This window comes from Manis javanica, chromosome 4 (assembly GCF_040802235.1).
Source record: "Manis javanica isolate MJ-LG chromosome 4, MJ_LKY, whole genome shotgun sequence".
Lineage (NCBI taxonomy): Eukaryota > Metazoa > Chordata > Mammalia > Pholidota > Manidae > Manis > Manis javanica.
The window spans coordinates 107,365,463-107,390,421 of NC_133159.1; the positions used below are offsets into that span (position 1 = coordinate 107,365,463).

The 24,959-nt window shown below is 43.8% G+C and overlaps 2 protein-coding genes and 1 long non-coding RNA gene across 9 annotated transcripts in view; 2 read left to right on the top strand and 1 right to left on the bottom strand.

Annotated features, from left to right (window-relative positions):
- OTUD7B (OTU deubiquitinase 7B) overlaps window positions 1–13,235 on the top strand; it is a 59,131-nt gene extending 45,896 nt beyond the window's left edge. For all 3 annotated transcript variants that reach the window (XM_073234561.1, XM_017671636.3, XM_017671635.3), the window contains 8 exons: window positions 11–112; window positions 904–1,031; window positions 5,782–5,894; window positions 7,556–7,683; window positions 7,988–8,137; window positions 8,769–8,883; window positions 9,889–9,973; window positions 10,961–13,235. In XM_073234561.1, the coding sequence (XP_073090662.1) occupies window positions 11–112; window positions 904–1,031; window positions 5,782–5,894; window positions 7,556–7,683; window positions 7,988–8,137; window positions 8,769–8,883; window positions 9,889–9,973; window positions 10,961–12,169 (2,030 nt within the window). In that variant the 3' untranslated portion in view covers window positions 12,170–13,235. The remainder of the gene's footprint in view (window positions 1–10; window positions 113–903; window positions 1,032–5,781; window positions 5,895–7,555; window positions 7,684–7,987; window positions 8,138–8,768; window positions 8,884–9,888; window positions 9,974–10,960) is intronic.
- Window positions 1–24,959, bottom strand: part of LOC108404174 (uncharacterized) — a 26,904-nt gene continuing 1,945 nt past the window's right edge. The window contains exons 2-5 of one of the 4 annotated variants that reach the window (XR_012130345.1): window positions 23,505–23,674; window positions 21,570–21,713; window positions 21,408–21,487; window positions 16,137–16,275 (exon numbers count right to left, since the gene is read on the bottom strand). This is a non-coding gene — a long non-coding RNA (uncharacterized lncRNA). Of the gene's footprint in view, window positions 140–7,649; window positions 7,786–16,136; window positions 16,276–21,407; window positions 21,488–21,569; window positions 21,714–23,504; window positions 23,675–24,959 lie in introns of those variants that run through there. The other 3 variants (XR_001854880.3, XR_001854879.3, XR_001854878.3) reach the window with 3 other exon arrangements.
- Window positions 16,175–24,959, top strand: part of MTMR11 (myotubularin related protein 11) — a 9,915-nt gene continuing 1,130 nt past the window's right edge. The window contains exons 1-17 of one of the 2 annotated variants that reach the window (XM_017671640.3): window positions 16,175–16,287; window positions 18,213–18,553; window positions 18,910–19,000; window positions 19,410–19,531; window positions 19,792–19,852; window positions 20,020–20,162; window positions 20,614–20,692; window positions 20,816–20,951; window positions 21,210–21,297; window positions 21,418–21,506; window positions 21,592–21,716; window positions 22,176–22,242; window positions 22,492–22,562; window positions 23,043–23,248; window positions 23,529–23,711; window positions 23,956–24,147; window positions 24,576–24,869. In XM_017671640.3, coding sequence (XP_017527129.1) covers window positions 18,491–18,553; window positions 18,910–19,000; window positions 19,410–19,531; window positions 19,792–19,852; window positions 20,020–20,162; window positions 20,614–20,692; window positions 20,816–20,951; window positions 21,210–21,297; window positions 21,418–21,506; window positions 21,592–21,716; window positions 22,176–22,242; window positions 22,492–22,562; window positions 23,043–23,248; window positions 23,529–23,711; window positions 23,956–24,147; window positions 24,576–24,869 — 2,010 coding nt within the window. In that variant the 5' untranslated portion in view covers window positions 16,175–16,287; window positions 18,213–18,490. The remainder of the gene's footprint in view (window positions 16,288–18,212; window positions 18,554–18,909; window positions 19,001–19,409; window positions 19,532–19,791; window positions 19,853–20,019; window positions 20,163–20,613; window positions 20,693–20,815; window positions 20,952–21,209; window positions 21,298–21,417; window positions 21,507–21,591; window positions 21,717–22,175; window positions 22,243–22,491; window positions 22,563–23,042; window positions 23,249–23,528; window positions 23,712–23,955; window positions 24,148–24,575; window positions 24,870–24,959) is intronic. The other variant, XM_017671641.3, reaches the window with a different exon arrangement.

Genomic DNA, 24,959 nt, shown 5'->3' on the forward strand with positions numbered 1-24,959 from the left:
GTTTCTGTAGGGCGTTTGAACTGGTGGGTGAGTGTGGACCCCACCTGTCAGAGGCTGCTTCCTTTGGCAACTACTGGAGATGGAAACTGCCTCCTGCACGCAGCCTCTCTTGGTGAGTCTTGAAAGTGGTCCCCATTACCTGGCAGGAAGGAAGCAATAGAAGTAAATCTCATGTGCAGGAGTTGATCTAATCAAACTTGATCTTAGGCAGAAGCGATGATTCAAAGCAAGGTTGTTATGTGAGTTGTGTGAGTGTGCACGTGCATGTGCATATGTGCCGGTGCAGGAGTTGGAAGAGAGTCCTGGCCTGGTTTTTCAGTCTTATTCAGAGAGTACGTGGAGACCACAGGGTTTAGCATAGGTCCCACTTTGAGAGCTGAGCCCCAGAAGTAATAAGCAGCAGTGAGCAAGCAGTATATAGCTATGTGTGTGTATATATAATTCTACTTAATATTTATTCCTTTGGTATATTAAAAGGATATGTTTTCATCAGTCCTTTTTTGAGACTTGTTTACTTCAAATTATAAAGTATATAATTCAATATATTATTTGCTTTGGCTTTTAAAAAAGTTCCCATTTTCCAAGTATCCCTCAACTTTGATGCTGATTGCCATGTGCCAGACCCATCTTCTCTGCTGCTTCTCTGTTGTTAGACTTAAATCAGGAGTAAGGGCTTCCTGTCAGGAGTTTATAAGATGAAGTCTATCCCTGACTTTCAAGTTCTCAAGGTTTCTAAACCTCCAGGGTAGGAGCATCTTTTTTCTTAAGTATCTTTACCCTAAGTACAGCCAGGGTTTCTTTGAACCTGGGCTTTAGCCTGATTTCCTTCATGCCAGGGTCTGTTAATCATAATTAAGCGGAGTTGAGTCAAGGTAAGGTGTCTTTTATGTTTTCTTGCCACAGGGATGTGGGGTTTCCATGATCGGGACTTGATGCTGCGGAAAGCTTTGTATGCACTGATGGAGAAGGGAGCCGAGAAGGAAGCATTAAAACGGCGCTGGAGGTGGCAGCAAACACAGCAGAATAAAGAGGTGAGGGCAACATCTTGTTTCCCAAAATTTCCTAGGGGAAATGCTCAGTGCCAGCCAGCAGGAAATGTTTCCAAGTGCTTAGGTTACTGCTAACTCCTCTTGTTATCTTGGAAATTATAGAAAATACAGTTAACACCATAGGGTAGACGCTTCTGATGTAGTCATGACATCTGGTGTGGGGCAGCTGAGATCTGTAGAGGATGAATCTAACATTGTGCCTATCACCTGACAGGTGCTCAGTGAGCCTTTAGTAGATATGACAAGTCCATAGGATTTTAGTATTGTTTTGTTTGTTTATAATAAGGCTAGACCAATTTTTAAGGACTATGTTTTCAACCGTTATAGAAATGTAAATGCTTAAAACTTTTTTTTGGCTGTTCATATACTCTTTAAAAATTTTAAAAGCATGCCTGTTTAATTGAGTTTGAATGGTACTTCTCGGGTTAGCATAGTTTAGCATTGAGGCTGCTGTTGTATCAGAAAGTAACAGTGGACTGATTGTACTTTTCAATCAGGGGTTGGGCAAACTCATAACCCATAACAGAGGTTGGTCTATGGGCCAAATCCTACCGTTTTTGTAAAAAATTTTATTGGACTACAGCCCTGCCCATTCATTTATATGTGTATGTTTATGGAAGTGCTTTCCTGCTCCAGCATCAGAACAGAGTAGTTGTTTATGGCCCAGGAAGCCTGAAAGATTTACTGTCTAGCTCTTTACAGAAAACATTTGTTGACCCCTTCCCTTTAGTAATGACATTATTTACATAGACATAATGGGTCTCCCTATTTCCTTTTCCCCTGGTTCTCTCTCTGTCTTCTGTGTTTATCTCCTGCTCTTTGTGTATATATGTTTTTTTGCCATGTATATGGCTGGATGTTTCTGGCATTACCATGGGACTATCCCTTCAGAAACTTTCCTTTTTCTGTCCATCTTCTTTCTTTTGTCCCTTTATTGCTTTGTCATTACAGGCCACATATATATAGAACTAAGAGATTTTTTTGTTTTAGTTATTAGAATTTTATGTCCTAGAGAATTCAAATATGTAAGTAGACTATGTTCTGTTTCTTTCTCAAAAACAAAGAACTCCTTAAAATTAGGATGATACTAAGGTCAGAATCCAGTCAGATCAGCCAGTCTGCCCCCAGAAGATTCCTGAGGGAAATAAAAGCACAGGGGCAAGGGCAAGTAAATAACATTCTTTTTCACCTCCAAACCCTGTGGCACACCTTGTGGAGAGCTTCTTTTGCCTGAGCTAGAGCCAGCCTAGAGTTTGCATTTTTCACTGTTGAATTCACACCATACCTGAACCTTAAATTTGACCACTCCAGAGACAAGAAAAGCCCAAACTAGAGCATGCTAGCTTTTAAGTAGAGGTGACAGCAACAGTCAGAGAATGGATGGTACCCAATTCCAGCTATTAAATTGTAGTAGTTACTATTTTAAAGGTGGGGTTAGATTATGATGGTATTTAGACAGGAGACACAGAAATACCCATGTTTTATTCTTGGTCAGCCACTTCTTCCATCTCAAGGTTCTCAGTGGAAATACATGCATAGAGAATAGTGGCTATCGAATGAGCAATCTTTTATTCCCTTTGTTTATAGTACATTGAAAGTTCCATGCTGGAAATATGGCCAAATAATTATCTTAGCTCAGACCATTCATATAGCATTATACCCCACTTTGGGAGTTGGAATGGGGGAAGAGGAGTGATGGACTGGGGTGCTTCTTTTAGCCAGTATCAAACACCAAACTAACTAAAATGGTTCTGATATACTGGGCCTCCTTGTGGGTTTTTTTTTTAATTGAAATATAGTTTATATACAATATTACATTGGTTTCAGATGAACAACTTAGTGATCTGACAATTATTTTCATTACTAAATGCTCACCACAGTAAGTGTACTTATCATCTGTCAACATGCAGAGGAATTACAGTATTACTGGCTATATTCTCTATGCTGTACTTCCACCTCTGTGACTAATTTATTTTATAATTTTAAGTGTATACCTCTTTAACTCCTTTATGTATTTCATCCATCCAGCCACATCCCCCTCCCTTATGGCAACCACCAATCTGTTCTTTATGTTTATGAATCTCTGTTTTTTGGGTTTTTTTTATTTTTAGATTCTACATACAAATGAAATTATATGGTATTGGCCTTTCTGTGTCTGACTGTTTCACTTACTGTAATACCCACTAGGTCCATCCATATTGTTGAAAATGGCAGTATTTTGTTCTTTTTTATGGCTGAGTATTATTCCATTTTGTACATATGCCACATCTTCTTTATCTGTTCATCTATGATGGACACTTAGGTAGCTTCTGTATCTTGCCTGTTGTAAATAATAAGCTGTAATAAATGTAGGAGTGCATATATCTTCAAATTAGTGATTTCAAAAAAAAGTGTCTTACAGACACAGAAGTAGAATTACTGGATTGTATGGTATTTCTATTTTTAGTTTTTTGAGGAACCTCCATATTGTTTTCCGTAGTGGCTGCACTAATTTACATTCCCACCAATGGTGTTAGTTGTCCTTTTGATATTAGCCATTCTGACTGGTATGAGGCAGTACCTCACTGTGGTTTTGATTTATATTTCCCTGATGATTAGTAATGCTGGTCATCTGTATGTCTTCTCTGAAATGTGTTTATTCAGGTCCCCTACCCATTTATTATTTTTATTTTTATTTTTTTGTATTGAGGTATGAGTTCTTTATATGTTTTAGATATTAGCTGCTTATCAGATAACATCATGTGCAAAATTCTTCTCCCATTCTGTAGGTTGTCTTTCCGTTTAATTGATGGTTTCCTTTGCTCTGCAGAAGCTTTTTAGTTTGATGTCTTTTCACTTCTTTATTTTCACTTTTGTTTCCCTTCAGGCCTTCTGATTTTGTTTTGAAATTACTGGTGAAACCCATTAAGAGCATTTTCAGGCTAGAAGGGTTGCACCACCTAGTGGCTGTGTGTGTATAAAAACAGGAAGTAGAAATGGGTGAGAGGAAGAAAAGATTCCTGTGTGTATCAGTGACCATGTATCAGAGTGACTAGAGCATCCCACATATAATTTGTGCATTGCTCTTTATTTTCAATTGAAAAAAGTTGTGATAATATTTTACAAACTGAAAATAGCTTTGTCATTTTTTTGTATTAAAGTAAAATAGGCTCACAACAGCTTTTTAATTTGTTGAATTTGTTCCTGATGCCTGCCTGTATCCAGTGTGATTCTTTCTGCTCTGTCAGTATGTATCTAGGTAGTGTAAACTCATTTTAATACTATAATTAAGCCAAATATAAATTAATAAAGTAGACTTGTCTCCCAAATCATATATATTCTACAGCCCCTATATTAGTTTCACTCAGCATGTATAGATTACTGATTATATAGTAGGCACTAGGCATATTGCATAACATGGTTCCAACCCTTAACAGTAGTAGGAGATAGGTAAATATATAATTGCAACAAAGTAACAGATTATAACTTCCATGATAGAAGTCTGTATAGCAGTTGAGGAGGGAAGACACAAAGGAAGGAGTGGCGTGGTCATTCTACCAGAGAGATTTAGGAAAGGCTTCTTAGAGGAGTGACACTTGAGTTATCTCCTGACAGTTGAGAAATTGTTCACCCAATAGATAGGGAGTGGGTTGCTCCAGGCAGAAAGAACAGCCTACACAAAAGCCCAGACCAATGGTACATTCAAGGAACTCCAGCTAATCAAATTACATATTAGACTAGACAGATGAGTAGAGGCCAGGAAGTGGACTTTGTATGCAACGCTTAAGGAGTTTGAACTATATCTAGTTGGTAATGACAGTTCTTAAAAGAAGTAGCAGGAAGCAAACATCAGATTTTAAATGTAGGAAGATCTTTCTGGTAGCATTGTAGAAAATGAACCAGAAGTGTTAACACTAGAAGGAGTAAAAGCATTGCAGTAGTTCATGGTGTTGACTAAAGGGATCCAGGTGTTGGGTAAGTGAAAGAGAGGAGTCTTAGGTGACTCCCTGGTTTTCAGCTTGGGTATTTGGGTGTTAGTGCTATTCACTAAGGTAGGGATATAAGAAGGAGTGGGTTTTGGAAGAGATAGGTGTTCAGTTTTGTGTAGAGTTTGAGGTAGTCCTAGGCAGGTGGCAATCTTCAGTAGGCAGTTGGATGGGAATATAGAAATTAAGAGAAAGTCTGAGCTAGAGAGGGACATGTTAGAGTCCCTTGCATATAGATGGCAGTAGATGAGTTTATGGAAGTAGAAGAAATCACCCAGAAGGAACCAAGGCTAAAATTACTGACACAACACCAGTATTTCTGGGGTAGACAGTGTTTTGAGAGGTAGGAGAAAGTAGTGTTGTGGAAGCCACAGAAGAAAGTTTCAAGAGGAGATTAAATGCCACATGAAAGTTAAGAAAGGTGAGAACTGAAGAGTCCACTAAATTTGGCATTAGAAGATTATCATCCATTATCCAGGGTCATTTAGTAGAAGTGATATGTGGGGGATGAGGGATATAGGCTGGAGGGCAGACATAGAAGATAGACTTAAGTGGGTTGTAAAATAATAGAAAAAGTGTGAGAAAGATCAGATTATTCTTTCGTGGATTTTAACTATAAAAGTGAGAAGAGATTTGGTTTGTAGTACAAATTGTGAGCCAAGTGCTAAGAGAATAGGGCATGGGGTAACGTGAGTGAGTTGGGATGGCTTTTGTCTCATGAACCTAACCTCTACTTGTTTAATAACCCCTGCCTATCTCTCACATAGTCAGGACTGGTGTACACAGAGGATGAATGGCAGAGGGAATGGAATGAGCTTATCAAGCTTGCCTCAAGTGAACCTCGCATGCATTTAGGTACCAATGGAGCCAACTGTGGTGGGTAAGTATGGCTAAGTGGGGAGTAGGCAGGCATCCTTACTGAGTCCTCAGTACCCAAAATGCCCTGCTAAGAGAATGTTAGAAGAAAAGAGAGGAACCATGGCAAGGTCACAGAAACGTGTAAAGGAACTACAGTTAGTTCAATATTGCTGGAATACAGAGTATGTAGTGCAGAATGATAGATGTGACTGGGCAATCCAGATTTTTGTGTGCTGTGCTAAGGTTTCTCTTGTACCTTGCTAAGGAATTAAAATTGTATCCTCTCCAGACTTTGGCAAACTGCAGAGGAAATGACCCAGTTTCCTCAATAAATAAATTGCAAGGAAAATGAAAAGGAAGAGGGAATCTAATCTGAAAGACACTTAGGAGACATATCAACTAATTGGAATGCATGGACATTTATATAAGACAGTTGGAGAAATGTGAACAATGTCTATTTTTGACTATAGCTAAATTTTTAAAGTGTGATATTAATGGCATGTGGTTGCTTTTAAAAGGAGGCCTATTTTTTAAAGATAGAAACTAAAATATTTATGAATGAAGTGATATGCTGTCTAGGATTTGCTTCAAAGTAATTGGGTAGGGTTGGGGTAGGGGCTGATAGGGAAACAGATCAAGGTCTAGGTGAGATTGACCATGTGTACAATTGTTGAGGCTGGGTGATGGATACATGAGAGTTAGTATAATATTCTTTCTAATTTTGAATATGTTTAAGTCTTTTTAGAATCTTCTGTAGTAAAAAGTTAAAAATTATTGTACCTAAGAATAATCTGGGAGGATTGTCTAAAATGCCAATTTCTGGACCTTCATCCTAAGGAAGTCCAGTTAAGTTGGACTGATTTAAAGCCCAGAAATCAGCATTTGAAGCAAGCACCCAGTGTTGAAGAAAAAACATTGCTGTAGGGAACGGGAAGCCACTGAATTGGGAGTATAGGAGTGGTAGGACCAATTTGTGTATTTGAACACATAGCAGAGTGGACAAAGAATTGGAGGACACTGAGACTAGAGGCAGTTGTAGTAATCCAGAAAAGCGAGGGCCATTTGTGTAAACAAGAGTGGTAGATTACAGATAGGCCAGAGGAGACAGATGCAAGAGATACTTAAGAAATAGAATTGGTCAAGCCAGGTGATTAACTGAAGATGAGAGATAAAGTATAGTAAATATTACACAGATTTCTGATTAGATTACTAGGCAGACGGTAAGGCTGTTCTTTAAGTAAAGGAAGATAGGAGCAGGAATTTTTGTTTCTTTTCTTTTTTTGGTAGGACATGGTGAGTATGATATGTGTGTGTTTGTAGTAGGTACATAAGATGAGGCTACATGGTTGTGTATGGAGCTCCTGGGTAGAGAATAGGGGAAGAATGTTGAACAAGGTGGGTACTAAGGGAAAGTCCCTCCTGATTCCTACCACTACTTAAACCTTAGAACCTTCAAATCTCTCTTCTTGGATTTCCCCATCTGTGAAATGGGAATAGAAACAGCCATGGTAGCATAAAATAATCAATATTTCCAATCTTGAGTGGCATCCTTAAGAGTGGAAATCAGAAAAGGACATTCTTCTTTTTCCTGTTTGCAGAACAGGTCTTCAGGGGTCTCATTTTGTTTTCTTTGCCCTCCCTTCCACTCCATCCCTTCCTCTCTCTCCCCTCCTGCAATTCTAGGGTGGAGAGTTCAGAGGAGCCTGTGTATGAGAGCCTAGAAGAATTCCATGTCTTTGTCCTTGCCCATGTGCTTAGGAGGCCCATCGTTGTCGTGGCAGACACCATGCTGAGGGACTCTGGAGGGGAAGGTGAGTCAGCCAGTCCTTACTCCACCAGGAGTGTCCCTATTTGCAGAGTAGAGTCTTCGGCCAAACACTGGAAGGAGGGCAGGAAAGGGGATATACAGACTCCTGGAGAAAAAACAATTAGTGCAAAATTCTCAAGAGATTCAGATTAAAGCAGCTGGGATTAAGGGATGAGGCTTCCTAGGAGAGAATTACTATTTACCTGGGGTTGGAATGAAAGGGGGGACTCAATTGGTAGAGTGAGGTAAAGGGGTTGCCCATTAGGTAAGAACAGAGCTTTAATAATAATCTTCATGGTTTCCTGCAGCATTTGCCCCTATTCCCTTTGGGGGAATCTATCTGCCCGTGGAGGTCCCAGCCAGCCAGTGTCATCGCTCCCCTCTGGTGCTTGCCTATGATCAGGCCCACTTTTCTGCACTTGTGTCCATGGAGCAGAAGGAGAGTGCCCAGGAACAAGGTGCTGAATGCAATGTCTGTGTCACTTGTGTCTTTTGGTCTGCTTTATTTTTACTTGAAAACCAAAACAAGAGAGAATGTAGGAGAAAAGAATTAAGTGACAAGCAAGCCCAGGCAGCACATGCTGATACTGTGTTTCTAAGCTGTAAGATATACCAGGGTTCTAAACTTAAAAAACAAACAAACAATTAAAAAAAGAAAGTTTGGGGAAAAAAACACAGTAGCCTATATTCCCTGCTCCATGTTCTGGAGTAAAGAACATACATATTAAGGTCATAGAACCTTCCAAATAATGCTCTGTAGTATCTGTCTCTAATGACTTTGAATCCCTGAATCCACCTTAACTGGCAAGAACATCATGAGTGTTAGTTGACTGATGGTGGGGAGTCGTGGAGATTAGTGGGCTAGATTGTGTGCTGGGTAGTAAGGGAAAACCAACCTGTTAATTTTTAATGCCAGAGTAACTGACATACTAAGTAACATACTAAGTAACTGGCAACGAACTAAGAAGTGACTGCATTTAGAGGCCTGCGGTATGTTTCAATCTCTTCTTCAGTGAAGTCAGTTTGTGTTCAGTTGCTTGCATCTCTGTTCAGGGAGACTCCTTGATGACGTGTTTTTTTCCTTCTCAGCTGTGATCCCACTTACAGATTCAGAGCATAAGCTGCTGCCCTTGCACTTTGCTGTGGACCCTGGAAAGGGCTGGGAGTGGGGAAAAGATGACAGTGACAATGTCCAGTTGGCCAGGTGAGGGAGGCCTAGCCTTTATCTGCTTTGTAGTTGCAATCTCTTCCACAGTGTCCATCTCTTGTGAACTTTTCCTCAGCTCAGAGACAAGACAATCACATCCTGGCTTCAGTGTCTTTGGGAAGATGGAGAGATGAGAGACAGGTCATCAAGTCTCTTCAGGCATGCAAGCTGTTTTTAACTCCCTGTGAAAGAAATGGGAATCCTGGGATCTCAACTTATTCTTCCCTTACAATATGAAGAGTGTTCTTGTACTGGTACATCCCAGAATCCCCAAAACAGTGATCAGAAAAATCAAGATAATCAAATTATACTTTTTCTCCCAGCCCAAGTGAGAGGGGTTTTAAAAAGTTGACTAAAGTAGTTTGTTCAAGATTTTTGCCCTGGAATTTAAGCAGCAAGAAAATTGTGTTCTCCCTCACCTCCCAGAACTTGACTTATTTTAGCCTTTTTCCTGCATCCCTCCACACTTCTATGGAGAGTGCATGAGCTCCTTCTTTACCTCTAACCAGTGCTTCCTTCTTTGGGCTCCTGCAACTGGGACCTAACCAAGAGGGTTTGGTTTTAAAACCCAGAGTTTAGGGCCTTTTAGATAAGTTCTTGACTAATTATCAAAAGCTCCTCCTTTTAAATAATATTCAAAATGATAACATAATGGATGTTTATAGTAGCCTATTTTCTGTTTATTGTTTATAGTGTCTATTTTCCAGACACTGTGCTGGGACCTTTCCAAATACTATTTTAATCTTCACTAAACCCTACAGGATAAATACTAATATCTATACCCATTATCGACCCCAACTGAGTTTCAGGGAAGTTGAAGTGGTTTGCTCAGGGTCATAAAGCTTAGTGACTGGTAGAGCCATGGCTCAGAGCCAGCCCTGGGTCCCCATCTGAGTCCCAAGGTATGTAGTCCTCTGCCACCCTACCTCCCAACAGGATTGCAATGCTTTGCTTTTTAAAGGTCTGAGTACTTTTTAAATTCCTTTTTTTTCCTTTTCACAGTGTAATCCTGTCCCTAGAGGTTAAATTGCATCTGTTGCATGGCTACATGAATGTGAAGTGGATCTCAGTGTCCTCCGATGCACAGGTGAGGACTTCTTCTACCCCACCCTTGTTTGTCCTCACTTTTAACAACAGGGAGAACGAGATCTGGTGGTGGTCGTCTCCTTTTGAATCTCTTCTCAGTGGTGGTTTAAGACTCAAGGTTAGGAATAACTGGAAAATATCAGGTAAGTCCCAAAATACTTTTCTTCCTCCCTTTCCACCAGTTAGTGCCCTCTGTTTTTCACATTCCCTGTCTAACCAAGCTTCGCTTTCTGATACTAGGACACATTCTTCAAAAAAAAGTTTTCTAGACTTCCTGTTGAACACGAGAGTGTCATTACTTTGTCCCAAGCCCTCTATACATAGACCTCTGTGTTGGGCACTAGAACAGCTTAAAGAGACAGAATAGCTTAAAGAGCTCCTAGTCCAGTAGGCTCTGAGGATATCACCATATCCACAGAATAGGAACACAAGAGCAAGGGCAAATTGATGGACTCCAGTGCTGAATGTCTAAAGGTTGAGGGGATGCAGGATGGTTAGACTTGGTTGGGGTCAGTCAAGATATCCTTGAGATTAATTTTGGGTAGCATTTGGCATAGAGAAATTTATAATACAGGACATTCTAGTGTCTGTAGGGGCCATGTATTATATAGTTGCTCATTGCTCTAGAAGAGCAGTCAGGCTTCATTTTGTTGTCTCCATGTTACAGAAGGGAATTAAATTACAGGAGCTGAGATAACAGATATTAAAGGTACAGCTTTTTCTGGTCCGTGGGAGAGCTGACTGGAACTGGGGAAGGACACTCTTGGGTGAAGCATCCCCCATCACGACAGCAGCCCTTCTCTGGAAGTAGGCAGTCAATCCATAGATGGAGTTCATAGTGTTATCACCTCTCTTCCACATGGGTAATTCCAATAGCAACGGCTGCAGGAGCACTGAGCCAGGTAGATGGGCTAGAGGTCCCTGAGGGCTTCCCTCAACCCGGACAGTTACCAGGGGTAACTTTCAACCCTGTTCTTGTCTCTTTTAGGCTCCCTTAGCCCAGCCAGAGTCCCCCACAGCCTCAGCTGGAGATGAGCCCCGGTCGACGCCTGAGTCTGGGGAATCAGACAAGGAGTCAGTGGGCAGCAGCTCTACCAGCAATGAGGGCAGCAAGTGGAAAGAGAAGTCAAAGCGAGATCGGGAAAAGGACAAGAAAAGAGCAGATTCTGTGGCTAACAAACTGGGCAGCTTTGGCAAAACCTTGGGTAGCAAGCTCAAGAAGAACATGGGAGGCCTGATGCACAGCAAGGGTTCTAAGCCTGGAGGAATGGGAATGGGCTTGGGGGTAAGCAGTGGCACTGAGACACTGGAGAAAAAGAAGAAAACCTCACTGAAGAGCTGGAAGGGTGGCAAGGAGGAGGCAGCTGGGGATGGGCTTGTATCTGAGAAGCCCACATGTGAGTCTGTTGGCAATGGAGGGAGCAAGTATAGCCAGGAGGTGATGCAAAGTCTGAGCATTATGAGGATTGCAATGCAAGGGGAAGGGAAATTTATTTTTGTTGGAACCCTGAAGATGGGTCACCGTCACCAATATCAGGAGGAGATGATCCAGCGCTACCTTTCTGATGCTGAGGAGAGATTCCAGGCAGAGCAGAAGCAGAAGGAGGCAGAAAGGAAGATCATGAATGGAGGGGTAGGGAGTGGGCCTCCTCCAGCCAAAAAGCCAGAGCCAGATGGTGGGGAGGAGCTGCTGACTGCCCCCCAAGCAGAGTCCAAGGCAATGGCATTCTCTACTGGCTACGCTGGGGGCTTAACTATCTCTCGGCCTTCTGGGGGTGGAGTCCACTGCCAGGAACCCCGGAGGCAGTTGGCAGGGGGTCCATGTGTGGGGGGGCTACCACCATATGCTACCTTCCCCAGACAGTGCCCTCCTGGGCGACCCTACCCTCTTCAGGACGGCATCCCTTCTCTGGAGCCAGGCAGTCACTCCAAGGATGGAGTTCACAGGGGCGCACTGTTACCACCCACCTTGCGCGTGGCTGATTCCTATAGCAACGGCTACAGAGAGCCCCCTGAGCCAGATGGATGGGCTGGAGTTCCCCGGGGCCTTCCCCCAACCCAGACCAAATGCAAACAACCGAACTGCAGCTTCTATGGACACCCTGAGACAAACAACTTCTGCTCCTGCTGTTACAGGGAAGAACTGAGGAGGAGGGAACGTGACCCAGGTGGGGAGCTGCTGGTGCACAGGTTCTGAATGTGAGAGCCTCAAGGCAAAGGGGCTAAAGAAAGTTAAACTCAACTAATTAGCTCATCAAGACCCAGCCCCCATGTGGACAAGGCAAATACAGAAATGTCTGTAGGAGCCTGGTTAGGAACTTTTAAATGTGTGTGCACTGGAGAGCTGCCAGGCCAGCAAGAGCAGGTCAGGGCTGGATGGTGCCTCGAGAGCTGTACTTGTCCGCTATGGATGTTGATGGGACTGAGGAAGTACTAGGAGGGGAAAGGTGGTCCTACTACCCCTTGGGTCCACCCAGGACCTAAGGGAAAGCAGTAGGGGAGGGTTTTATGTGTGGGGATGGGGAGGTGGGCAGAAGTCTTAGGGAGAAACAGGCAAAGGAGTTCCTCAGTCAGTATAAGAAAAAACAGACCAAAGTTGTTTTAAGTTGGGGAATAAGCACATGGTAATGGAGTTGAGAGTGTGGAGTGAAACTGGGAAATTGGACAAATTTGCTATTGATTGGAACTAAATAGAAATTAGGGTTGGATAAATACTTCTTCCTGAAGGATCTGGAGAGACAAGGCAGTGTGTGCTCATGGGTGCTTACTAGCTGGGGAGTAGTTTAAGTCAGTTTACTGATATGGGAAAGGGAGGAACTTAAAAGGGAAGCCTTTTCCTCTTAAGTTTTGTTTCCTTCTAAATAGCCATCTGTCATCGGTTCTAGCTTGAGAGAAGATTGCTTGATTGCCCTGTCTTTTCCTCATCCTTTTTGAGGACTGAGCTCAGCTAAGGATGTGATTTTTTTTTCTAAGATTTTAATTTTATTTAAAAAGAAAGTTCCGTGGGGAAGGGAAGAGAGTAATGAGAAAAGTAGCTGTGTGTGTTGAATTTTCTCTAGGTAAACTGGTGCAGAGGTGATCTTTTTAAAACTACTTAGCAATAAGCACACATTGGGTTTCAGAGCGCCATGAGAGGGGTGGGAGAAGGATGGACCTTTGGCTAGACTGTTACAAACAAAACCAAAAACCTAAATATAGCACTACCATCCTCTGCTGCTGTGTTTCTGTAGGAAGCAACTGCTTTTTGGCTTTTTTTTTTTTTTTAAGAAAAATAAACAAAAAGACCCCAGCAAGCAAAAATGCTTTTAAAAATTATTTTTTTTCCTATTTAAGTGATTCTCCTTCCTCTCTACTGTTGGAGAATGAACTTAACATCCTGGCTTCTTTTGTTAAGCCATAGCTGACCTTAATCTGTGGTTAGTTTATTAAAATAATTAAAAATACTTTGTAAGAAGAGATATTTTTGATAATAGGACTGATGTTGAAACATGGGGTAGGGTTGGGGCAATTTATAAAAGGCAGGTAGAGATATATATTTTAGTGAACTATAGCCACAGATCACAGATTACTCCCAATGAGCTGATCTGTCTGGATTTCCCCTTTTCCCTGATCCAACCCTTTTCCCAGGGGATGGGAGTGGGCCTGTGGACACAGTATGGGGAGCTCCTTTGCATTTTGCACAAAGCACAAGTCTGGAGAGCGTATGCTCTGGCCAGCACCATTTCTAAGAGCTTTAAACTGGAGGACCTATCCTGGGCCAATTTCGCTTTCTCTTTAAATTTTTTTTTCTGGGAAAAAAAACCCAACTATGCAATTGTAAACACTCCTGGGTACATATGAAGAAGGGGAATAAGTGTACTTAAGTGTCCAGAGTGTTATTGGGTCATTTTTCTGTACGTGGATTTCTCTTGTTATATGTACTCATAACCCACTCCATGGAATGTAATACCCACATTTTATCTAAGGCAGACATGGGTTGTTAGGTATGTGCTGTTAGGTGTGTATGTGTTGGGGGTGCTTGTATTTGCTATGTTGCTTTTGCCCAGTCAGGAAAGTTGTCATCCCATTTACCCCTGGTAACAAAGCCAGCCAACATTGGAATTGTTCAGTTTAGAAAGGTTCCTTTCTCCTCAACAAACTTGAAAGTCATTTATTTTTCAGCTCTGATAGTCTGTTAATTTAATCGTTTCCTGTGGCTATTAATTCTTAGGCTTTTAATTGAAGTAGCATTTTTAAAAAGTAGCGAGGTCAATGGAGATAGGTTCCAAAAGAGGGTGCATATATATTTCTGGGCATGGCTGGGACTAGTATGAGATGAGCACTCCCCTCAGGTGCAAAAATTAAGGTGTACTGAAAAACTCAGTAATCAAGATCAATACTGTTTTAAGGCAGTATTTCTAGAAATTAATGAAAAAGAATGTATAATGAGCAAAATCTTAAAGACAGGATCCAACAAGACAGATTAGGGTGAGAGAAATAAGACTGAATTGAGCAAGTATGGGGTTGAATCCTGTCTTTATTTAAAATTTTGATACTTCATTCATTGTAGATTTTTTTATATTGATCTTGATTTTCAAAAAAATAGTGCATTAAAATAGTATCTTGATTACTGTGTTGGTCATCTTTAAGTTTTGTGCCCAAGGTGAGTACCTTGCTCACCTCACTGTTTCTAGAGTCAGCAAAACACTGGTGAGACCACCACCTCATGAACTTCCATCCCCTAAACGTGCACCCAAACAACAGGTAGCGTAAATTCACCCCAAATTTGCACAGCTCACCTAGCTTTTCCACGGGCAGCCAGCTATATTTTAGGATTCTGGCCTGGACCAGTAGGAATGGAGATAGACCAGGGATTTTCCCAGAGAATAAAACCAGGAAAGTTTTGATTCTCTACTGGACTGCTGTGTTTGGATTCAATCTGTTATTAGAGTCTAGTCAATAACTTGTTTTTAAAAACTAAGGACAAATGAACAAAAATGGAAACCTTGTATCATGTTTGTTTTTGTTTTGATTTACAAATTAACTAATCCCAATTAGTTTGACCTCTTTTCAAATAAAAAAGGTGGAAATTCAGGGTGGTGGGGAAGTGGCTTAGGAGTGAGTATGGTAAAAGAGGGCTTTATTTAGGCTCTATAGCTTTTCATTAAGAAATAAATTTCTAATTTGGGAGGGTAACTATTAAGGCATTATAAACCTCCATTCTAAGGATGAGGGACCCTGAGTCAATGAATGTTTTTCTATAGGGATGAGGAAAGTTGCTTTATCCTTTGAGGGGGCTGTGTGGGATGTGGGGGTGAAGGAATATTGCTTGAGAGGGGAAAACAGACTCAGGATAGTTTGTGGTATTTTGGGAAGATGAGGGGGTGGAAGAGGTAAGCCTATGCAATTACTGTGTTGAGAAGGGAGGAGAGGAGTACATGACATGCAATGAAAATGAGTAAAAATTCCTTAGTTAAGGCGAGGTCTGTGAGTGAAGGGGGAGGTAGACTTCATAACCCTCACTGAGTGATGATATCATCTCTCAGGCTTAAATAAGTGCACTTAGTTCTTTTAATCCAGGGAATTGGGGTATGTACTGAGGTTTTTATTGGAGAGGGGAAATTTTCAGGGTTCTTATTTTTTCCGTTTTGATTTAAGACAGTACTACCCCTACACCCTACAATCTCTACTCCAGCCCTGATGGAGCAAGTATACTATGGGCAAGGCCTCCAGACTCTTCCCTTCATCTATGCTGGTTTTATTGAGAGTTATAAGACTTAACCAAAAGTTTTCCCCTCAACTGGATTCTGTCAACAAAATAAAAAGATTATATCAAAAAAGTTTTTAAGATTTGATCTCTTCATGGAGTGGGGGATGGTGTTCCACTCACTGCTGCACAGGGCCTGGGAGGCATCCTCCCTCTCCCGTTGGCTCACTTTCTTCTCAAGTGAAACTAAAATTCACAGACCAATAAAAACAAAAATTACTAATGACTTTGTATTATATATTTGGGAGGTGATACTGAGAAAGAATGGAGCTGGTTCTGAATGACTTCTGAGAATCTAGCTTTTGCCATTCTTTTTCTGAACAGCCATGTGTCCACATTTCCAGTCACATTTTTGCTTCCCCAGTAAAGAAGCTTCAGAGATGATTGTCCCAGAGGTACTTGGACACTTCTGGACTCTGTCCTCTTCTTTCTCCAAGGAGTCAGTGCCCCAGACGCACAGCCATAGATGAGAAGACTGAGTTAGAAGCTCACTCCTGGTCTGGAATCACTTGCATGCCAGATTCTTCTGATTTCCTTTTTCTGTCCAGGCCCTTCAACTGCAAATTTCAGTGAGTCATAATGGCACTCTGTCTCTTTCATTTTGTAGCTACCCAGCCTGCAAATCACAGGGTGTTTTGCCCCCTTCCTGTATTTAAATTCATTAACAAAATATTATGCCATTCCCCTTGTAGACTCTCCATTTCACCTCCCATCACTGGCCACAGGGTTAAGGAGCAGTAAAAAAGAGGAACGGAAGGAAGTTGGCTGACAGGGCTGAGAGGAGTGGGGGTGGGAAAGACCTTGGCCTCTTTCCCTGCTTATAACTGGATCTGTGACTCATCTTGTGAGTCATTCAGCTACACCTCCCAGCGTCCATCGCTCCTGGCAAAAACCTGCAACCAGATCAAGATTCTGAAAATGGAAAAATCTGATACAGCCCCTTGTCTCTCAAGCCTTCCTTTCATCCACTAAGCCTCCACTGGGTGTGTGTGGGGAGGTGAGAGGTGGTCCTCAGTTGCTGTCCTCTTTGCATGCCTGGCTGGGTACTGATCCAAGTTACTCATTTTTCTTTTTTCTGCCTCTGACTTTCCTCCATTTCTCTGGTGGTTTTTTTTTTACTGTATTCCTCCGCTGCTGCTATACCTCCAATTATTAAAGACTAAAACGAGGCTCTTGAATGAAGGATGGTAGGGAGAAGGAGGGTGGATAATGGGATTTTAACATTGTGGTACACATTTCTTCCTATTGCAACAGCCCTTAGGAAGCCCTTGGAAATTTTATTCCCCCAAGAGATTGAGGGCTCTGGAATGCAAGTGAGGATGGGGATGATTGGCAGCATTTAGGACTTCTAGAGTCAGGCTTCTGGGTCACTTTCCTAGCAGGTGTATGCCTCAGATACACTCTCTGTCTCTCACAAAATCTTCACGATTTCCAGTTGTAGCCAAGACAGGGAACTTCTAAAGCTGAGGCTGGAAGGGTGTTCTGCTGTGGGGAAGAGTATTGAGTGTCACTTTAGAAAACTGGGACCCCCACCTAAGGATTGCTGCCTGTATACAGACTCAAAATCAATAAAACAGCAGCCTATTAACTCTTTGTATTTTACTTCCTGTCTTTTTCATATCTAAATGTGGATTTTTGCCTTCCTACCCTCAGACTCCCTTAGCTGTAGTCCCATTCCTTCCCTCTTAGAGCCTACACACTCATCTTTGCTTCTTCAGTTGCAGAGGTGTGGGTGGGGAGATGGGATTGTTGAACTGAACAAAGGTTTCCAGCCCTCAGCTTTCAAAGTCCTGAACATGAATCATTAATTTGGAGATCTAGTGTCTGGGTTGGAGGGAAAGGTCATGTACCTGGAGTGGGCTCTGGTTTCCTATTGGCTGGTGTATGTGTGTGATGTACTAAGTGGCAATACCTGGAGTGGGCTCTGGTTTCCTATTGGCTGGTGTGTGTGTGTGTGTGATATGCTAAGTGGCAATATCTTTCCCTTAGGTCTCCCACTCCCACCCCAGTAAGCACATCTGCACTTGTGTCTGCATCCTGGAAATATTTCAGTTTCCCTACTTTTCCACTTTACATGACTTACTATTTCATGCTTTCTAGAAAAGGATATACAGAACACTACCTTGACCCCCTCCTCATTTCTTGGGTCTTGCCAGGCAAAAATCCCCTTAAGTCCAATTTCCATTTATTCCCTCTCAACCACTTTTGTTAGGTCTCTCAGGGGGAGCAGTAAGCAGGCCTGAACTGCTTTCACATTCCTCCTACCCATTCTCCCCCAGCCTTCCCTTTAAGACTAACAAACCCTGAGCTTCCCAGAGAAGTGGCCCAAATTATTCCAGTTAATACTCAGTACTCTTGCTCCCCTCAGGCCGTCTCCAATACTCATGAATAGGATCTGGATTAGGGTAAAGAAGGGAATCTAGGTACTTTTTTCCCAGATCCCACTTTTTCCTCACCTTTTTCAGGCTCCTCTACTTCCTCTCTACTTTTCCAGAATTGTGTGTATTCTCCTTTAAGGGGCTGGGCATCTCTCCCGCCCTCTCAAGAGTCAACAGAAGTTTCCGAGGAGCCTCCGTTAGCTGGGCTGGACTCACTTTTCAAAAGACCCCAAATCGTGCGTGCACCCCAACGCTCCTTTCCCTTGTGTTCTCCCCCTGCTTCCTTCCCGACTTCCCTCTTCTCAGTTACAAGCTTCAGCCTCTCCCCAAGGGGTCTGAGCATCCTCAAATCTTCCCACCCTTAAATGCTCCATCCCCAGATGGAGTCAGAGAAATGTGGTGGGGGGGCCGGGGCCAGAGTTTCAACATCACCCCCAGGAAAGAAGAGCCAGAGGGGGTAAGGAGAAGAAATTTGGGCTGGGCGAGGGGTCGGTTAGGGGCAGTGGGCAGGAGGGTGCTAGTGGGAATGATGTGGAGATAAAAGGGAGGGGAAGGCTGTAGAGGAAGAGGGTGTGTCCCATATCAGCTTCAGCTGATGGAGCTTGGTCTGTCTTTTTCAGTCTCAAGTTCATTGTCTCATTATCCATTAACCAGCCCCTCCCTTTACTGTCTGTCAACCCGGGTCCTGAGCTCCCACAGCCACGATCTCAGTTTCCCCTGAAAGTGAGAATGTAGGCCTCCAGAGGTGGCTGTTGAGGTAATCTGAGACCCCAGGGTTGGAGAGGCCTGGGGATTAACCTACACCCTTTGTAGCTCTCTGGACCAAAATCTGCCCAGGGAAGTGCAATGCTAGAGCCCAGGACTCATCAGCTTGGCAGCTGCCAGGCCTCTGGATGCCTCCCAGGTAATAATGCCCTTCGGATACTTCTGATCTCCAAAGGCTCCCCCAAATTTCATCCTACTCAAATTTTGTGTCAAATCTTGCCAAAGGTACCCCTGTACTCCTGGCTCAGCACACTTCTGCCTTTGCTCTCTTCTCAGGCCAGATCTGGCTGGACCTTGATGGCCCCTGTTTTCTTGAACCTGTTATTTCTTTTCTCATTTATTTCCTCAATAAATAAAATCTGAGTGCCTAGTATGTGTCAGGCACTGTTCTAGGCTCTATAGTAGAAGAATACAAATTCTCTACTCCTAAACTTTCATTCTGCCGGTGCTAGGGGCAGGTTTTATCTTCCCCTTTAGATCCTCCCATTTCAGAGAAGTGGGTAACACTGGGAACAGTCATAACCTGACTTCTCTTCTTCCCCTTGTAGGGGAGCAGATCCTAGCATGGGCCCCAGGGGTGAGGAAGGGGCTGGAACCTCAATTGCCTGGAACCCTGATCTGCACTAACTTGAGAGTCACCTTCCAGCCCAATGGATGGCAGCGGAGTCAGGTGAGATGTTTAGGGCAACAAAGGAAGGATAGCTAGTAAGAAATGGGTAAGGGAGTCTAGAAGGATTTAGATAAACATTACAGGAGGTGAGAGAGTGAGAATTATGCTTCAGGGCTGTCTTTTTGAATGTATCATGGATACTCAGTGGGGACTATCTTGAGGGAGGTTAGGGGCTGCCAAAGTAGATTTGAGATTTCAGATGAATGAGACAATGAATGAGATTTCAGATGTCTTTAGCCTCAGTGGTATGCTCGTTCTAGGAGACTCCCCTGAGCAGTGAATATGATTTTGCCCTGGTCAACATTGGGCGATTGGAGGCAGGTAAGTGTGGAGGTTTGGTGAAGGAGTTTGCTGGGGGTGTTGGGACCCTTCTTCATTCTTCCTCTGTTCTCAGAGGGCAGCCACGAATGAAGTGGGGTGGGATGGGAGTGTTCCTACTAGAGGGATCCTGATCCATGGCTACACTGCTCTCCAACTCTTGACTTCAGTGAGTGGCCTATCCCGCATCCAGCTCCTCCGTCCAGGGTCCCCGCTTAAATTTATCCCTGAGGAGATTCTGATTCATGGCCGAGATTTCCGCCTGCTCAGAGTTGGTTTTGAGGCTGGAGGACTAGAGCCTCAGGCTTTTCAGGTAAGAAGGCCCCAACCCAAGGACTGCTCCTCCCTGTAGAGCCTTGGGATCCTTTCCCTGGCAATTCCCACTTCCCAGGATCCCTCCCATCATTCTGTCTGCTTCTCTCCTCAATGAGAGGCTAAAAGGCTGGGATAAATGATAGCATAATGAGAATTAGGGACCTGAATTCTAGCCTGGCCCTGCCAATTACCAGGAGTGTGACTGTGGGCAAGCTTCTCCCTTTGAAAACCAGGGAGGGTTAGATGAGATTATTTCTAAAATTCCTCCTAGAATTAACATTTGTGATCCTGTGGTTCTGGATGTGTTCTCCTGACCTTATTCCCTACCTGACTGTTGCCTTTATTGTTCTCTGTTGGTTGCAAAGACAGTGGAGCAACACAAGGGCTCCATTTCCTTCTTTTCACTTCTTCAGTCTGAGCCAAAGGATGGGATGTCCTTTCCTCCACAGGTGACCATGGCCATTGTCCAAGCCAGAGCTCAGAGCAGTCAAGCCCAGCAATATGCAGGGATAACCCTGAGCAAGGCTGGTGAGTGAGGGTGCTTTAGGGTAAGGAAAGGGTGAAGAGTCTGAAAAAGCAGGGACTGGCTAAAAAAAGAGCTGAGCAACTCTCTGGTTCTTCTTTCACCTCTGTGCCTCCCTTCTGCCCTAGGCCAGAGTTCTGGCTCCAGAAAACCACCTATTCCCCTCTTGGAGGCATCAGAAGACTGGGAGACTGAGCGGAAAAAGCAGGGGGCCAGGGGCTGGAGGGTCAGCACCGTCAATGAGAGGTTCGACATAGCTACCAGGTGATCCCACAGTCCACCCCAACCCCTGCTGCTCTCCCAGTCTTCCTACAGTTTTCTGACCCTCTAAATCTAGGGTCATATTTCCTTCCCACCAATTCCAGCCTCCTAGGGACATCCACAAAGCTATCCCCCCTACCTCCGAGATCTCTAAAACCGAGCCCTTAGAATGATCCCCTCCTAAGCAGCTTTCATATGACAAGAGCTTTGCATTATAATGAGGTTACTGAGCCAAGCTGTGACATACTCTCAATTTCACAGCCTCCCAAATTATTTCTGGGTCCCTAACCGAACCCTGGACAGTGAGGTCAAGAGAGCATTTGGCCACTTCCACCAGGGCCGTGGACCGGTCAGTGTGAGCATGGGGGTAATAGCTGGGGATCAGAGGGTTGTGGGAGGTCAGGGTGGGGGCAAGGGAAAGTGGGGTAGGAGTTTCTCCTACAATGATCCCCCTCTTACCCATCTGAAGCGCCTGTCCTGGCATCATCCTGGGGGTAGTGATCTCCTCCGCTGTAGCGGCTTCTACACAGCCAGTGACCCTAACAAGGAGGATATCAGGTGAGGGGAGGTTTGATGAACAGAATCAAGGGTTAGATGTTCAGGGCAGATTTGCTCCCTTACTTTCTGACTTGCTCCCCTCCAGAGCAGTAGAGTCGATGCTCCAGGCTGGGCATTCAGATGTTGTCCTGGTAGACACTATGGATGAGCTGCCTAATCTTGCAGATGTCCAAGTTGCCCACTTGAGGCTGAGGGCCCTCTGCCTGCCTGGTGAGAGTAACCTTTGGCCCTTTACCCCCACCCCTAGGTCTGTTGATCCTAACCTGATTTGCCCTTTTAGTCTGCTATAGATGAGTAACCTTTCAACCCAATGAACCTTAGTTTTCTACTCTACTTCCATCTCTCATAGACTCATGATTCCTGTCTTCCTGACTCCAAAGTATTCTTTTAACTGTTTTGAGATATAATTTACATATATAAAATTCACCCTTTACCCATCTTAAGTGTACAGTTCAGTGAATTTTATTATATCTAAAAGGTTGTACAACCATCACAACAAATTTAATTTTATGAGCGTCATGGCCATTTATACATAATTCTCATTCCTGGCTCCAGCCCTAGGCAACCACTACCCAACTTACTCTTAACCCTTCAGGCTATAAACGCTGAATCCTAAATCCCAAATTCTCCCCATTTCTTTGTCCTTTTAACTGCTCTGCTTTCTCTCAGATTCATCTGTAGCTGAGGATAAATGGCTCTCAGCCCTGGAAGGAACACGATGGCTGGACTATGTCAGGTAGTCCCTCTTTTTTAAGTCATGAGATATATATATATATATATTCAAACCCCAACCTCCCTCATCTGTCAACTTGGACTTGTAAGTGGCCTTCCATTAACTCTTCTCCTTGGTTTCCAAGAAGACTGTTATTTGCTGCTCCTTAGAAGGAAAAGTGGCAGGATTCTGGAGTCAGACTCTATTCCATCCCATAACCCATCATGCCCTCCCTCCAGGCTTAGCCTTTTCTTTCCTCACCTGCCTCTCCAGGTCTTGTCTTCGAAAGGCCAGTGACATCTCAGTCTTAGTGACATCCAGGGTTCGCTCTGTAGTACTTCAAGGTGAGTTTCTTGGGTCAACCCATTCCTTTCCTCACCTTTTTCCTTTACCCACCTGACTGGGAGGGAGGCCCACAAGTCTTCCTTGCTCCCTTCCAGGGCTACATTCTCCTCTCCTGGTACTAGGGACTCTCACAAGTTCTAACTCGTCATTAAGCACTACCTCTGCCTTCCTGCTACAGCGGGTAGTCCAGAATAGCAGCGTTCTCTGCCCTCTGTTCCCATCCTTCCATCAGTGGATGGGGATTGGGGTTGGGGTGGGAAAGGACAATGTGGAAGTTGGTTTCAGATTTATGATTCTGCCTCCTATTTGTAAAGCTGGGTATTTCTATCCAAGTGGAGTCTATGAAGTGAATCATTTAAGATCTTTGTTTTTTCTTCACTTCTATATGCCCTCTCAATCCTACCTACCCCAAACTTTTCCCTTCTGTGCCTCTCACTTATTCCTGCCATGTTTACTTTCCTCATTCTCTTCTGCCTCAGTTTCCTGGCCCCTCCTTCTTTGTCCCTTCTATCATCCAGAGCATGGTGACCGTGATTTCAATGGCCTCCTCTCTTCACTCGTCCAGCTGCTTTCAGCCCCTGAAGCCCGAACACTGCTTGGATTCCAATCACTAGTGCAGCGAGAGTGGGTGGCAGCTGGACATCCCTTCCTCACCCGACTTGGGGGAGCTGGGGCCAGTGAAGAGGTGAGAATGTTTTGGGAGGTATTGGGGGTATTACTAAAGGAGTATGGGGATGAGATTTTATTATATAATTCATTGGTGGTGAATCAGGTCAGAAGGGGCCTGAAAGTTAAACTGACCTCAAAGGGAAACTCAGTTGACTGAGGTACCACAACTCCCTACTGTTCTTTATTCAGATTTCCATTCCCTGACCTCCTTAGTGGCCCTGTCCCTTGTCCCTCATCATTTTGTTATTTAGGTCCTCACAATCCCTTCTTACCTCTTAAAATTTCCCTCTTCTCAGGCACCAGTGTTTCTCCTCTTCCTTGACTGTGTCTGGCAGCTCCTCCAGCAGTTTCCAGCTGAGTTTGAATTCTCTGAGTTTTTCCTTCTCGCTCTTCATGACAGTGTCAGGGTTCCCGACACCCTCACATTCTTGAGAGATACTCCCTGGGAGCGTGGAAAGCCAAGTGGTGGAAAGCCAAAGGTCAGTGACTTCCAGTTTTGGCTTGTCTTTTTTTCCCCCATTAAGAAGTACTCTCTGAAGTTTAGTCCTTATTTATGAAAAATGAGGTCTGTAGGTGGGAAAGGGGGAGGGTGGTGCTCATTCACAGGACTGGACTTTCCTCCTAGAGTAAGAGGTCAGAGTTTCATTTCTCTCTAGACTTGGGAAAAGGATTATATATACATTTTTTTGTTTAACCATCCTTTTTCTCATTTCCTCTGTCCAGTTTAACTCCTATACGCAGGTCTATACCTCAGGGTGTATCTATAACTCAAAGCCCCTGGCTGGAAACTCTATTAACCTGAAGCTATCTGTCTGGGACTGGGATTTACGCTACAGCTATGAACAGACACTTCAGTTCCATAATACTGGCTATGACCCAGAACACTGCCCAGATTCCTGGCTCGCTAGACAGCAGGTAAGGTGTCTAAACGTCCTAAAAATTCCCTTGGCCTTCTCACAAGGGAGAAGTGGAAGAAACAGTGCCTGAGTTCACCGGGAAAAGCTATCCCATCTCTCTTCTGTAGCTGTCACTATAGTCCCCTGGAAGCTGGAAATCCTAGAATAGCACAGAGGGCATCCTTTTTGTCTCCATTTTTGTTTACTAGTCTTCCTATCTCATACACGTGTTTTACAAGTTTCCTTAAAACCAACTTTAATCAGTCCTGATGACCGGTTTGAAATCTAATGAGGAGAGTAGTTAAAGAGTTATTGGGGGGAGGCTTATAGTTCTAACACTAGTGCAGCAAGAGTGGTTGGCAGCTGGACATTCCTTCCTGACCCAGTTTGGGAAACCTGGGATCATCTGGGTTTTAGGTTGCTAGTTGATTTCTCTTTCCCCTTTAGCCAAGCTTCATGGTTCCTGGACCTCCCAGTTCTGTCTGGCTCTTCTCTAGAGGGACCCTGACTCCCCTGAATCAGCTCTGTCCTTGGCGGGACAGTTCTTCCCTACTGGCAGTCTCTTCTCGTTGGCTGCCTCGACCTGCCATCTCCTCTGAAAGCCTGGCTGATCAGGAGTGGGGGCTTCCCTCACACTGGGGAGCTTGCCCTTTACCCCCGGGACTGCTGCTGCCTGGGTATCTGGGACCCCAGATCAGGCTGTGGAGACGCTGCTACCTGAGGGGAAGGCCTGAGATCCAGGTGAGAAGGGAAGGTAGGGATTAGGAGTGGGAAAACGGGCTTGACTATTGAACCAGATATTCTAGAGAAACCTGATGTTTCCAGGAGCTG